The sequence below is a fragment of the Mus caroli genome, unplaced genomic scaffold, assembly GCF_978045245.1.
Source record: "Mus caroli unplaced genomic scaffold, Mus_caroli_1 scaffold_11, whole genome shotgun sequence".
NCBI lineage: Eukaryota > Metazoa > Chordata > Mammalia > Rodentia > Muridae > Mus > Mus caroli.
This window is the reverse complement of record NW_028227266.1, coordinates 97743860-97758457: the sequence shown is the minus strand read 5'-3', so window position 1 is coordinate 97758457 and position 14598 is coordinate 97743860. Positions and strand designations below refer to the sequence as shown.

Below are 14598 nucleotides of genomic sequence, written 5' to 3'. Positions count from 1 at the left end.
CCTTGAGCCTTTCTTGAAGTCTTTTAGGTATTCTGATTGGGGTTCCAGGATCATCCACAAATCTTTATACCGATATTCTGCCCACGGTTTGGTTAAGTGAGTTAAAGCAGGTTTATGTTTCTTGTGACCAAAGTGACTTGTCATGTACCAAGAGGACAGCATAACCAAAGTTCACAGAAATAGAATATGCATCATTTACCTGGTGCACACACACACACACACACACACACACACACAGAGTTGGACTCAGGAATTTTGCAAATCCACAAGGTTCCAGCAGAAAACTCCTTGGAATCTCTGATTTCCAGAGATCACTTAGCAAAACCTCAATTTTCTGTTCAAATAGGAACATCAGTGATTTCCTGATGTGACTGTATGTGCTTCATCAGCGTCCTGTGGAGGAACTACAGGTGCCAGGATTGTAAAGCCTTTCTAGAGACAGGGACAATCTCTAAGAGATGGGTAGGGTGGCTCATGCCTCTTACGACAGTATGCAGGAGACTAAGGCACAAAGGAGCCATGACTTTAAGGTTAGGATGGGCCACATAGTTAATTTCGGGCCAACCTGTGTTACAAAGTGAGACTTTGTCTCAACTCCAACCTACATATATGTATGTATGTATGTATGTATGTATGTATGTATGCATGTATGTATGTATGTATGTATGTATGTATGTATGTGTTTGTCTGTCTGTCTGTCTGTCTATCTATCTACCTATCTATCTGACTATTAATCTATCTAATTTAAAACCTTTCTCTGTGAGATGTGTGTGTGTGTGTGTGTGTGTGTGTGTGTGTGTGTGCATTTGAGATTATAGGGTTAGACTGACTGGGTTAAAATTGGCTTTGTTGTTTTGTTTTAAAGATAAGGCCTTGCCAAGCAGCCCTGCTCTACTTTGATGGAGCCCAGGATAGCCTCAAACACATGGATCTTCCTGCTTGGAGTTTGTTGCATGCTGAGATTATATCACCAAACTTGGGTCTAAATTAAAGTGTCCTTAAATTATACCCAATGTGGTGGCACAAGCCTTTAATACAAGCACTTGGGCGGCAGAGGCCGACTTGAGCGTATGACTGACCTGAAACACACAGTGGGTTCCAGGCCAGTCAAGGCTACATAGTGAAACACTGTCTCAAAACAAAAACAACAAAAATAAATAATATTTTTTGAGTTTCTTTTCAAGAGGGAAGTAGTGTTCTCCTTATCTTATCCCATCTGGTAGATGGATTTTGAAAGGTATTTTGTGTGGCAAACCAATAAAACCTACTCCCCTACCCTCATTCTTTTGATTTTTTTCAAGACAGACTTTCTCTGTGTAGCTCTGACTGTCCTGGAATTCACTGTGTTAGACCAGGCTGGCCTCTCTGAGATCTGCCTGCCTCTGTCTCCTGAGTGCTGGGATTAAAGATATGTGCCACCACAGCCCACATAAATGCTTTTATTGTGGACATAAAAAACAGAACCCAGAAAAGCTCAATCTCTCTGGAGTGTGTCAGACATCAATTCAAGCTAAATGGACCTTTCCAGCCTGGCTCTTGGAACTGGTGAAATAAGTCAGATCATTTGCCTTCTGAGCTCTAGAGATGCAAGCAAAAAGAGTGTGTGTGTGTGTGTGTGTGTGTGTGTGTGTGTGTGTGTGTGTGTGTGTGAGTGTGTGTGTGTGAGTGTGTGTGTGTGTGTGAGTGTGTGTGTGTGTGAGTGTGTGTGTGTGAGTGTGTGTGAGTGTGTGTGTGTGAGTGTGTGTGTGAGTGTGTGTGTGTGAGTGTGTGTGTGTGTGAGTGTGTGTGTGTGAGTGTGTGTGTGTGAGTGTGTGTGTGTGTGAGTGTGTGTGTGTGAGTGTGTGTGTGTGTGAGTGTGTGTGTGTGTGAGTGTGTGTGAGTGTGTGTGTGTGAGTGTGTGTGTGTGTGTGTGTGTGGCAGCAAACGTACCTTTTATTTTAAAAACAAAAATATCATTTCTGACCCAACAATAGCCGGATCCCTGTAAATGAAGGGTTTGCATATTTTCCTGTTTTAACAACCCAAGCCTAGGGCTGATTGTCAGTAGGTCATGAGCAGCCCACGGAGCATGTTAGGAACAAACTGCCTGAGTCCTGAGAACCTGTGTCCGGCTTTGTGCCAGAATTTTGACTTGTGTTTAGCGGTAGCGGTGGGGTCAGGAGTTGAGGGAGAGGGCAATTGCAGGGATCCCAACGCCATAGATAGCTACAGCCAGAAGCAGCAGTCATGTGGAACAGCTGACATGGAGACTGGAGAGTGGTGACTACCACATGTTGGAGCTTGCTTTGTATAGTACCAGGCTAAGAGTATGGTTATGTACTTGATGTGGAAGGTATTGTTCTTGGAATTTGTGTGCAGCAGTTCAGAGCGCATGGGTAGCTTTTCTGAGGGTCAAGTGAATGCATGTTTGACCCATTGCATAAACCCAGGTCACACACACTGCTTTGCTTTCAGTTTACCTGGGTTTGGTCCTAGCAGCAGCATAGAATAGCTGTCCAGATACAAGTCCCATTCCTGCTGGCTTTCAGGCCACCCTTGCCATCAGTCTTGCTCCCTGGGTCTCCAGCTGAGGGAGGTAGCTGTCAGAAGGGGCTGAAAGGCTCTCTTCCACAGTAGGACAGTCACAAATTTGGGGGTGGATTCTTTGTGTCCTGAGAATGGTACCCTGGCTCTCTTTATTAGATTATTAGAAGGTTAATTTTGTTTTGTTTTGTTTTGGTTTTTCGAGACAGGGTTTCTCTGTGTAGCCCTGGCTATTTTGGAACTCACTCTGTAGGCCAGGCTGGCCTCAAACTCAGAAATCTGCCAGCCTCTGCCTCCCAAGTACTGGGATTAAAGGCGTGCGCCGAAGGTTAATATTTTCTGATTAACTATCAGTTGTGTATTGAATGACCCAAGAGTTGTGACTAAGGAACTATTCTTGTTTAGGAAACAGAATTGGTGGTACATCACAGGCATATTTTTTTTTCAATCAAAATCTGGAGAAATCCTTATTGACAGCATTTAAAACAAGCAGAACAGCCGGGCGTGGTGGCGCATGCCTTTAATCCCAGCACTCGGGAGGCAGAGGCAGGTGGATTTCTGAGTTCGAGGCCAGTCTGGTCTACAAAGTGAGTTCCAGGACAGCCGGGGCTACACAGAGAAACCCTGTCTCGAAAAACCAAAATAAATAAATAAATAAATAAATAAATAAATAAATAAATAATAAAACAAGCAGAACACAAAATGGAAAATTCTCACTTGGGAGGCTGAGGCAGGAGAAGGCCAGCTGGGACTACATATATACCAAGATCCTGTAGCTTCTATGAAAATTACAGTCTGCTAATTTGGGAAATGGATTTAACTTGTGTTACAGCATATGAATAAACTGAAAGAGAAATGTCACCAAGATGTTAGCTGTGTCATCTCCATCAGAGGATGGCTGGGATTGCTGTTAGTGTGTGTGTGAGAGAGAGAGAGACAGAGACAGAGACAGAGAGACAGAGAGACAGAGAGACAGAGAGAGACAGAGAGACAGAGACAGAGACAGAGACAGACAGAGATAGAGGCAAAGAGAGACATACAGGAACAGATAAAGATAGAGAAAATGGGAGAGACAGAAATAAAGATAAATATAGATAGAGATAGAAAGACAGATAGAGATGGGAGGGAGGGAGAGGGAGGGAGGGAGAGAGAGAGAAAGCGTCTTAATACTTTCCCGATTTTCAATTTGAGTTATTTTTGTAACTAGAGGGACAAGTGAAAATGTGCAGAGTCCTGGAGACCCACAGGTGTGATTACTGATTTTTACCGCAGTGTGAATTGCAGTCGGTGGAACACTCTCCGCCTCACTGCTAAAGTCTTCCCAGAGCCGTATTGGTATTAGACATCTGAAATCGGATCTGTCAGCAAACCCGGAGGAGGGCCTATGGTGTGAAGGCAGAGAGAGAAAGAAGCCCTCTGTCACTGCAGCGCTGCCCATTTGTTGGGGGGACAGACAAATGGAATGCATTGCAAGAATTAGGAGGTGCCTAGAACCAGGCAACATCCAGTGGTGTTGAGTATGCTAGAGTCAGGCTTTTGGGGGTCTGGATGATGCCTGTGCCTCATCAGATGGATGCTCCGGTGGCAGAAAGGCCTGAGCACGCAGACTGGAGCCCTCCCTGGAGACCCTTGAGCCCTCCAGAAGCTTGCAGCGCGCTACCTGGGCGCTGCTGGGTTGCAGGTTCTCTTTTCAAACTTGCCTTGGGGAGGGCGGATTTTCCTGGGGTCCCGGTGGAAACCACAATGCTACAGAGTTGCCAGCGCAGAGCTTGGGTTGACTATGAAGCTCCTAGTAGAGTCTCTCACACACACACACACACACACACACACACACACACACACACACACGAGCTAATATAGGTTGGTGATGCATATGCGAGAGTTTGATAGTTGAAAGTGCGACATTCACTTTGGGGATCTAGCAAGAGTAGGAGCACCTATTTCTGCACTCTTTTAGGGCTGCAGCTCCCGGGTGGCAAAGGAGGTGGCGGTGTTGTTCGGTGCCAGCAGAGGGCAGCCTGTAGTTTGTGAGGCTGAACGACAGCCTTGCCGAACCTCCGGCTGGGTTCCAAAGACCCGACCCTGCAGAGTAGAGGTGGCCTTGGAGCTCCCAGAGCAGCGACCTTTGTCGGAGGAGCCAGACGCTGAGGCCCAAGGGCACTCTGAGAAATGTGGTTAAGCTACAGTCCTCGGACAACCTCACTCTGCGACAATGAGGGTTTGAAGGGAAGGGCACGGGGCGGGGGACTAATTGCCTCGAGATAGAAGGCAAGGGTTCTGTATCCAAGAAATGTATGCTCCATCCCATCCCCCAATAGACTCCAAGCGTGCAGAAACCTTATGTTAGTTTAGTGAACCCTAGGGAAAACTTCTTGTCAGGTCCTTGGCAAGGGAAGTCAGAGACTAATAGTGAGATGGCTCCAAGGTGCAGACATGTAGCTATCAGTATCCAGGTGATCCGCTCTGGGAGCAGAAGGACCCAGGATTAGGATACTAACCAGGGATTCCAGCCTTTCCCTGACCATTTTCTGGGTGTTGAGATGAAAGAACTCACCGCTCTAGTCTCCTAGTAACCACTGCTGTAAAATGGGCTCTGGGTCTTAAGTTAGGGATTCCAGACAGCAAGAGCTAAATGAATTCGGGTTTCTTTGCTTCCCGGGGGCGCTGGCTCAACAAAGATATTAATTAGGGTTATCTTTGGGGGATATGATCTTTTCTCCGTGTCCGGAGTTGCTGCCTCAGAAAGCCAGGTGGGATTTGGGATCCATTTGCACAAGGTCAGGTCACCATTTGAAGGCACCAGGAAATGCCATAGCAGCTTTCAGACCATCCTGGAACTATTCTGTACTGAACACTTGGGTCACCCAGATATGGAAGGGATCGTTGCAAACGAATGAAAAAAAAATCTGTGCTTGGTGTGGTTCATCTCCAAGGAAGCCTGTCCAAGTGGCCCAAAAGGCTTGTGTCCCCTGAAAACACTAAATAAACCGGCTTTGGGGAGAACTAGACAAACACGCCAATGTTCAGCAGCCAGAATCCCAGGAGCTGTGGCTAATTTCTGTCTCTCTCAGATTGGTTGTAAAGGCTCCTTATTTGATTACTCTTGGCTCTTTTCCCCTCCTGTAAAAATGGAAAGAAGAGCATTTCTCAGGGTGTTGTGAAAAATCACATTTGAAAATGGTGAAAGCCTACGTGTAAGTCATCATTGTGACTGTCGGGTGGCCAGGCCTGTTTACTACCTGTGTATTTTGCCGGCTAGACAACAGGATAGATGCTAGAATCATTCATTTGTGTGCACGCGCATTGGCATCGTTCCTGCGTTAAATGGGCACACTGGTCTCCATGCAAGCACATTAACAAGGATGCTTGAACAAGGGCACAGATCCAGGAGAACCTTCCAGAGACAAGCACACGCACACTACACTCAGCAGGCCAATCCAACGTCTATGTATACATTGTTCAGCTGATCTATTTCTACCTAGTTAGGTCAATGGCTCCGGGGAAGTAGGGTCTCCTGTGCTTCTCTTGACGCTCTGGGGTGCGGAAAAGGCCGGATCCGGGTCTTTAGGTCAGCGCGACTTGGCGCCACCCGGTTCCTTTATCTCTCATCTGCTGGCGGTGGGCAGCTCCTGTTTCATTGGGGACAGAGACCCCGCGGGCTGGTTGATGGGGGCAGGGAGCCAGAGAAGGAGGTGGTAGAGGGTACTCTGGCCCTCCTCAGGTCTAACCATCCTAAGAATAAAAAGTATTTGGTTCAGGGGAGATTAAATGGAACCTTCACCCCAGTCTCCTAGGAGGAAGTAGAACTTGCTGACTTGGGAGAATATGTGGTTTCAGGGTCCTTTGGGGCTAAGAAGGCTCAGGGGACTACAAGGCTTGAATGGACAACCGAGCTGCTTAGCTGAAGGATGACTGCATTTCCACACCAGCCAGCTGCTTGGCTCTCCTCCTCTGTTCCTTCAAAGGGGTGTCTAAGGTATCCTGGGGATGCCACCGCCACTGTCACAAAAGTTACTCAAGCAGGTTTGAATTTTGCTGAGACCCAGCTGTTGGTAGCCTGAGCTCACAGTCCCTCTCTTGCCTTCTTTGCAGAGGGCTTGGGAGGACAGACAGAAGACACTGTGCAGACAATTTGAAATTCAGCTGTGGGAGACAAAGAACGCCAAGCAGATAGTTAATGGCAGCACAGACACCAGCAGTAATCAGTAGGGACAACCAAGCCTAGCAGTGGCTGCAAACGCTAAAAACACTGTTTCTCCAATGAAGAGCACGTCCGCAGGGAGCACAGCTCTTCCCCGTCCAAATCTCTAAATAGAAAATAAAAGTGCTGGTGAGAATGAGGACCGGCTCTCAGGAATGAGAAAGCTCTCAGGACAAAAGCGGCTTGGGAACATAGGCGGGCTGTGGCCCCTGTTCGGTAGATTCACGAGGGAGGTCAGCGGGTTGGAACCGTCAACTCTCCGCACTGAGTTGAAAGGGCCATCGGGACGACCTGCTGCCCCCTCCCCCGGGATTCCACAAGGCCCTGACCCGGCCTTTATCTCAGCACGGTCAGCAGTCGCGGGGGCTTCAGGAAAGAGGACAAAGGCCCGATGTCACCACGGGTGGGGGCCCTGTTTCCTGACTTTCTGCTCACTCTAACAGCCTTCAGTGGTAGTTGGGCAAGATTTTTCAAAAAATATGTGCCGAATTTCCTTTTTTCTCTTCTAAAAGCAAACAACAAAAAACCAAATGGCTAATGTCCCTTCCCCCTAGTCTACGGGGGTGAACATTTCCTGGGACCCTGAACTTTTGTTTGCCTGCCCAAACAAGGCTCCTTTTACACAGATGAGAATCCGGGGTAAGGCTTTGCTTTGTTTGATGTGCTGGTAGTATTATCAAAGACAGTTAATCAGGCTGTGGTCTCAGTTTGGTCTTCCTCGTCCATCCGATTGCTCCTGCCTGCTGAGGGATTTCGGTCTCCTGCGGGATTCCTTCCCCTGCCTCACGGTGCAGACTACCTTAGGCTCAGACTGGCCTGACAAATCATTAGTTCTCCTATCTCCAAAGCCTGTGCAGGGCGAACTGGAGAGTCTCACCCAAGCAGGAGGATCTGAACTTGCATGTATCATCCCTGGAGGCTCAGCACCTGTTTTGTGTTTGTGTTTGTTTTGTTGTTTTGTTTTTATTTTTTTCCCAGCCGCTGGTCTCGCACTAACTCGGCTCCCGCTCCACAGCTCAGCAGTGTCTGCCATTGACTCTCAGTTTAGCCCGGATCCTGCGTCTACCCGACCCCAATTCCCGCGGGGTTTCCCTGATTCTCAACAAAGGCCCAGGCTAGCACTCAATCTCTCCCCCACAATCTCTCACATGAGGACGGCCACCTTCTGCTCTTCTGAAAAAAAGAAAAGGTAAAGAAAAAATGCAAACATTCCGGAACCAGTGAGTTAGGAGACGTATGGGAAAAGCTTCTTTCTCAGAGAAAACTTGGAATATCTGAGAAAAGGGCCTTGGCGGAAGCAATAGGGAGATTTCCCCGGCTAAGTCCAAGAGTGCCCTCAGGGTCAAGTGTTCAAGGCCATCCGTCCCTCATTCCTGATGTCAAGGGACTGGGCAAGACAGACATCCATCAGCTGCGCCTGGAGCCCAGTAGGTTCTGGTTTGCCTGGGTTCCTGGGGTGTTCAGCGGTGGGCCTGGAAATGACAGCTGGGGGACCATCTGGCATTATGACTACACTCTGAGCCCTTCTCTTCCTCCCTTCTTCCAGGAATGGGAAACATACCAACAATAAAACTAGGTATTTTGAATTGGAGTATTTAACTATTGTAATCACTAGTAGATGGGCCATTCATTATCTCTGCTCTATAGATGAAAAAAAAAAGAAGAAAGAAATCTGGAATCAGTATTTTGCCAAGGTCAGAGTTATTAAGGGAGGACTCTGGCCTTCCATGGTGGGGTCTTCCCTGTGGACAGACTCTTTTTTGTGTGTCGTCCTGCATGAGCCACCTCTCTGGGGTGACATGGGCTTGGACAGTTTCATCTCAAGCCAGAACCTAGGCCACAAACCCCACACTTGCTGCTGAATGAACAGTCTGCCTAAACTGGCACTCAGGGCTGTGCTTTGTCACAGAGTTGAGTAGTAGGGTAGTCTCACCTGCTCAGGCCTCCTCTGAGAATTTCTGAGGCTGGTGACCTGTGGCTGGCAACTTCATTGGTCAGATCTTCAACCACTCAATTGTATGAGTTTGGTTCCTGAGTCCCAGGCACTCCTTTGGTACAGCCTGGAACTCACTCTGTCCAGAAAGCACACAGTCACTGGCTTACTGGCTTACCTGGTTTGAAGACCTGTCAGTGTTTTGCCCCCCCCCCGTCCCTATCTGAGAGAGAGAGAGAGAGAGAGAGAGAGAGAGAGAGAGAGAGAGAGAGAGAGAGAGAGGTTCTGGCTAAGGAGCAGAGGCTGTCACACAGCAGTGACATAGTGACACAGCCAAAAGAACATAGTTAAGTACTATTTAAATAAAGTGGGGACACTTTGGGAATCTTGAGCTTGAACAAATCACTTCCAGGCATTGGGACCCCTTTCTGGGTGGCAAGAATTTGACTCAGCAGTTGGAAAGCTTCAGGCCTTCACCAAGCTTTACCCCCCACCCCCCAGCACATCAGAAGATGGTTACTTGGCTTCAGGAAGCCTGAATTTGCCCCCAGTTTTTCCCTACCACCAGGGGGCTCTCTCTACATGGCTACCTTTTCAGTCTTGGCTTGCAAAAAACAATGCAAGGCTGAATACAATCCCTCAGTGTATCTCTTGCATTGGTAAAATGTTTCTCTAGTCCCATTAGAGAATTGAATTCCCCTCCCCCACAAACCCACTTACTTTAGGTTTTTAGGGAATACAAAGATCACTATAAGAATTCGAACATAGAGGAAATGTTGCATTCTGTCGGTATTTAGGGATGTGTCTGTGCACAACCGAGTCCCCTGCTACACACACCATTCAGTACCATGCTTCACAACTCATTACCTGTATCCTTTAGAAACTGGTAGGATATTTGCCTCAAATTCTATTTATGTTGCTTTTATAGAACACACTACAAGCATATATGCACATCCCCACATGGACTACTAGGTATCCAAGCCAGACTGTGTATACTAAGGCATAGTTGTTCTGCACCAGGAACTCTCTTGAATACTTTTGCTCTCACTTAGGGAATTATCTGAATCAGATTCGTTAACAAATTCAAAAGTGCAAGGCAGAGGGAGAAAGGAGAGAAAGGAAATTTGAGACAAGGAAGGTCTGTTATTGTCCCCAACTAGAGAGAAGGACCAAATTTTAGCGCTTTGCAGAACCCCTTAGGGCTGGAATTAGAGACAGATGTCTTTCTGGAGGCATCCGTGGGGAAGTGGCTCCCTTCTCTTACCTCCTCCAACCACTGTGTAGAGTTGGGAAAGCCCCCTCCATCTAAGTTTCCTTACTTGGCAAAGCCTTCCCAGCTGTGGATGCCTCTTGCTGGTAGTTCTTGGGTGGAGAGAGGCAATCCTCCAGTGCAGGCCTTGTTCAGCTTCTCCATCTTACTGGAGCTGGGCAATGACCTACCCACCAAGAGCCCTACCTCCGAGGCTTGTCCTCCTGCTTTCTACTCTGGATAGCAGTTTGTTGGGGGTGCTGACAGCTAGTCCCCCGGAACAGGGAGCCTCTGTCAGATGAAGTGAAGGGTGCACATAATTTGTTACCCTTCAGCAAGCCAGAAACACACACCCAGAGCACAGCTGTGTAGATCAGCACGAGGTATGAATGCAACAAGTACTGGGTTCTGGTAAGAACTCCCTAATATTAGTCATATGGTTAGTACAATATCCTAAATATATGTCATCCTCATCCACCCTCCCTGCAGGTGAATGACAGATACACAGCTTATACCCTATCTCCATTAAATAACAGACACTAGAAACCCTCACACCAGGCACAGACTACAGTGATCCGATCCATACATTTGAGACGTAAGTCTACAGAAACACCTTCTTGCCTGAGGGATTCTCCCTTTCCACCACAACTGAGATTCTCCTTTCAGCCTACCCCCAGTGGGTGAGCTGAAGTTTCTACCTTCCAGAATCCGTGGGCACCTCCTCTACACTGTAGCCTCCTTCTGAGATCTTTGCGGGGTGGGGTGGGGGTGGGGGTGGGGAAGGAGAGTGCATTCTGAGCCGAACAGGCTTCCCTTGATCCCAGCAACATATAATCTAGATATCACCCTGACATTCCTAAGGTTAGACCTTCGGTTAGCTGAAATGAGGACCCATGGGTTCATACCCTTAAGCTCTTAGCTTCTTCCAGCTCATTCCTCTGAACCTGTCTCTTATCCAGGTAGAGAGTGGCAGGTGACAGATTCATGGTTATGCATGGGATCTAAACTCCTGTTGCACGAACCCTCAGCCACTCACTGCGGGATCCAATATCTGTCACCCCATTGGAAAACTGAAGGTCAGCCGCCTCTAATCAACCAGAGAGATTTCATCTGCAACCAAGTCAAACACCTTTTGTATTTTCATGAGAGCTTGGGTCTTAATTCGTTATTTGATGGAGCTCAGTAAAGAGAAAGCAAAAGCCCACCTCCGTAGCATATTGTACACTAAGTCCCACCTAAAGCACTAAGTTGCCTACACTTATTTCAAGATAAATGAATGCCAATTGCTAAAAACAATGGTACGACGAATCACCGATTACACTGTAGAAAAGCTTGCAGCTTCCAAGGTGTTTCTGAAATCTGGATTTTACATTAAAAAATTGTTACATATATTTTTGACAAAAAATAATTCTTAGATGTATGAGGATAGCAGTGGAATCACAGCGCACGCACCTAGTACAATTATGTAAGAGGCAAAATATAAACTTACACGAACGCAAAAAGAGAACAAACCTAGCCTACAGTAGCCTCTAGCGAGGGCCGGGTATCTTTGCCGGTGTGAAACAGCTGCAAGAGAGGAACGATGACACAGAAAAACAAACAATCTCCTGAAAAACAAAGCAGCAGCGACAGCCCAAAGCGCCTGCCACCCGGGTTGTCCTCAACTCTTGTTTGTGTCATTTTTAAAAAGAACACAATTTTGCTTGAAAGGCTCGCTCTCTTAGCTAGCTAGCTGCTGAACTACGGTGTAAAAGAAACAATGCAAGTCCGTGTTAAAGGAAAAACAAAAACAAAAAAATTTATTTGGGAATTGACAAGGGACGCCCTCACACACATACAAACACAACAAAAGTGCTCTAGTTCCCTCTAGAAAATTTGGTCCCCGAAAGACATTACTCAACCACCAGGTCACGGGATTTCGGGCCAGCCGGCTGGGGCCACAAGCCCGTGTGGGCCGGCCATGACGAGTTTCACATTTCTCCTTCCGAAGGTGGAAGAAACAAGACATTGGAAAAACAAAAATCAGGGATAGGAGTGTCATGGGGCGGTGTGTACCAGCCAGACAGAGTTCTCTTCTGGCGTCAGGGGCAGAATCGGAAGATCCGGGGAAATTTGTTTTGAGTTCAACTTTTAAATAGAAAAGAAACTCCCAATTTGTAGTGGAAACCTTATTTTAGCTAGTTATTTTCTCCTGCTTCTGAACACAGCCTAATGAAGTCACCACGGGAATTCTTACACAAATTTCCCAGCAGGGACGATGAAGAAAACTAAAACTTTTGATTTTGCTGTTTGGTTTTAGCAAACTCCAAGGCCATTACATTTCGCCGTTCCCCCCCCTCCCCATGAATGTTTTATTCTCTCCCTCTCTCTCTTTTTTTCTTTAAAAAGTATTTTTAATATTTTCAAAAGCCTCACCAATCTTTTTCATAAAGACCTAGCCTGGAGGTGCCCGAAGCGGTGCTCTGCAGAGCGGAGGCACCACGGCCTGACGAGGAGCGGGGGATGAGAACTCGGTTGCAGGCCGCGGAACGAGGCTGTCCCTGCTTCAGCCTGGGGCTCAACCCCCGCCCCGCCCAGTGGGCCCCTCTGCAAGCGGCTTCTGATCAGTTCCAGGAGGGATCGCAGAGCGACCAGACACGTTCTTTCCGTTCTCCGGTAGTGTGGGTCCCGCTTCCCCCAGCAGCCTAGCGCTTCTAGTCGCAGACAGCACTGCAGTCGGGGTGGGGAATTAAAAATACAATCGAGCTTGAGTCCACCGACCTGGAAGAGAGGTCCAAGAGGTAAGCCGCGCCTCGGACACTTCGACCGCACCTCGGCCGGGGACTCATTCCCTGCGGTGACTCTGGAACTCCAGGAGGAGAGAAGGCCCGCGGAAAGCACAGAGGGGGCGGCCTCCAGTCAGCAGCACGGGAAAGCAGAGGCCGCGGTGGGGAAGAGCACCGAAGGAGCAGCGGAGGCGACAAAGCGGAGTCGCAGGAGCCGGGCGGACCAAGGAAGGGCAGACCGCTCGAGGGCTCTGCATCCAGAGGCTGTCCCGGAGTGCGCGCTGTCAGGCTGGCTGCTGCGGCTGCGACCCGAGCTCGGCTCCTCCACTCCCGGGATAGGGGGGACCGCTCCTGCGCGCGGTGGCACTCAGAGATCCAGGCGCGAGTGCAGCGCGCCCGTCTTGCTGTCGTGGTCCCAGTATGAGCAATGCATCATGGCGAGCTCGGGTTGCCGGGCGCAGGCGAACTGCAGGCCGGGCGCGCTCGTGGGCGCGGGTGCCGGGGGCGCGGCGGTGGCCGGGCTGGCGGGGCTGAGCTGACCCGGGGGAGGCGCGGCAGCCCCGTGGTGTGGCGGGGCTGGCGGGGGCGCGGCGGCCGCGTGCAGATGATGTGCGTGAGGGTGCGGGTGAGGGTGCGGCGGCGGTGGCGGCGGCGGTGGCGCGGCGGGAGGGCCCCCCAGGCCGTTGTAGGAGTTCACGACGCCCGGAGGCAGCGCCATGCTCTGCACGCGCGAGTACGGCCCGTAGGAGGCGGCGGGGCCCGCCAGCCCCTTGACCACCGCAGCTGCACCGGGGCTGCCGGGGCCGGCGGCTGCAGCGGCTGCAGCAGCGGCCGCCGCAGCCGCCGCCATCTGGCAGGAGGCGTAGGGCATGGGCGAGGGAGGCTGCGGCAGGGGCCAGGAATTGTTGAGGAACCCCGATTGCAGGTACTTGGGTGGCGCCAGGTAGCCATAGCCATCGGCCCCCGCTCCGGGCACGCCGCAGCCGCCCGCCGCTCCTCCGCTCCCGAAGAGCCCCTTGCCGGGCTGGAAGTGAGCGGGCGGCGGCCGGAAGGGCCGCTTCATGCGGCGGCGGCGCCGGTAGTTGCCCTTCTCGAACATGTCCTCGCAGGCCGGGTCGAGCGTCCAGTAGTTGCCCTTGCGCTCGCCGCCGCCCTCGCGCGGCACCTTGATGAAGCACTCGTTGAGGCTGAGGTTGTGGCGGATGCTATTCTGCCAGCCCTTCTTGTTCTTCTCGTAGAACGGGAACTTGGCGATGATGTACTGGTAGATGCCGGACAGGGTGAGCCTCTTCTCGGCGCTCTCGCGGATCGCCATGGCGATGAGCGCCACGTACGAGTACGGGGGCTTCTGCGCGGGGTCTGGCTTCTCCGGTGCTGTCCCGCCTCCCTTGCCGGGACTCGGCGGCGACGCCTCGGCCTCTTTGACTGCGCGTCCGCTCTCCGGAGCCAGCAGGGTCCCTGCCGTGTCTTCGGGCTCGGGGTAGCTGGCCATCATGACAAAAGCCGGCACTCCGCGGCCCGGCAGCCCGGAGGCTGTGCTCTCCTGGTGCAGGCTCGCCTTGCAGGCGGGCGCAGGAGTGTGCGCTCGGCGCAGAGCCTCTAACTTCTGCAGGCTGCGGGGACCGGAGGCCTCGCGCGGCTCTCGCTCTCTTCTTCTCTTTTCCCCCCGGGGAGCGGTCGGCGGGAGTGGAAGTCAGCCTCTGGCCATCGGGAGTCTGCCCAACAGCGAGGGGCTCCGGCCCCGCCGCCCCTCCCCGCCCAGGCCAGTCCCCGCCTCGGTGGGTTTTCTTGGCTGAGCTCTCCCCTCCCCCCACCGCCCGGTTTCCCGAGGCGCGACCCGCGTCTCTGGCGCAGCCGCCTCCTGGAGTCCCTAGTGCGCCAGGAGCCTCGCTCCGTTCTGATTCGTATGGGCTCCGCAGAGTTCCGC

At 50.6% G+C, this 14598-nt stretch overlaps 1 protein-coding gene across 1 annotated transcript; it reads right to left on the bottom strand.

Moving 5' to 3' along the window:
* Nucleotides 1-13038: 13038 nt before the first annotated feature.
* Nucleotides 13039-14166, bottom strand: Foxl2 (forkhead box L2). Its single transcript, XM_021173347.2, has one exon. The coding sequence runs from the start codon at nt 14164-14166 to the stop codon at nt 13039-13041; it is 1128 nt and encodes a 375-aa protein (XP_021029006.1).
* Between the last annotated feature and the right edge of the window lie 432 nt (nt 14167-14598).

What these genes read in the sequence shown, in the direction of transcription:
- Foxl2 (XM_021173347.2), bottom strand. Translation starts at nt 14,166, where the DNA reads ATGATGGCCAGCTACCCCGAGCCCGAAGACACGGCAGGGACCCTGCTG.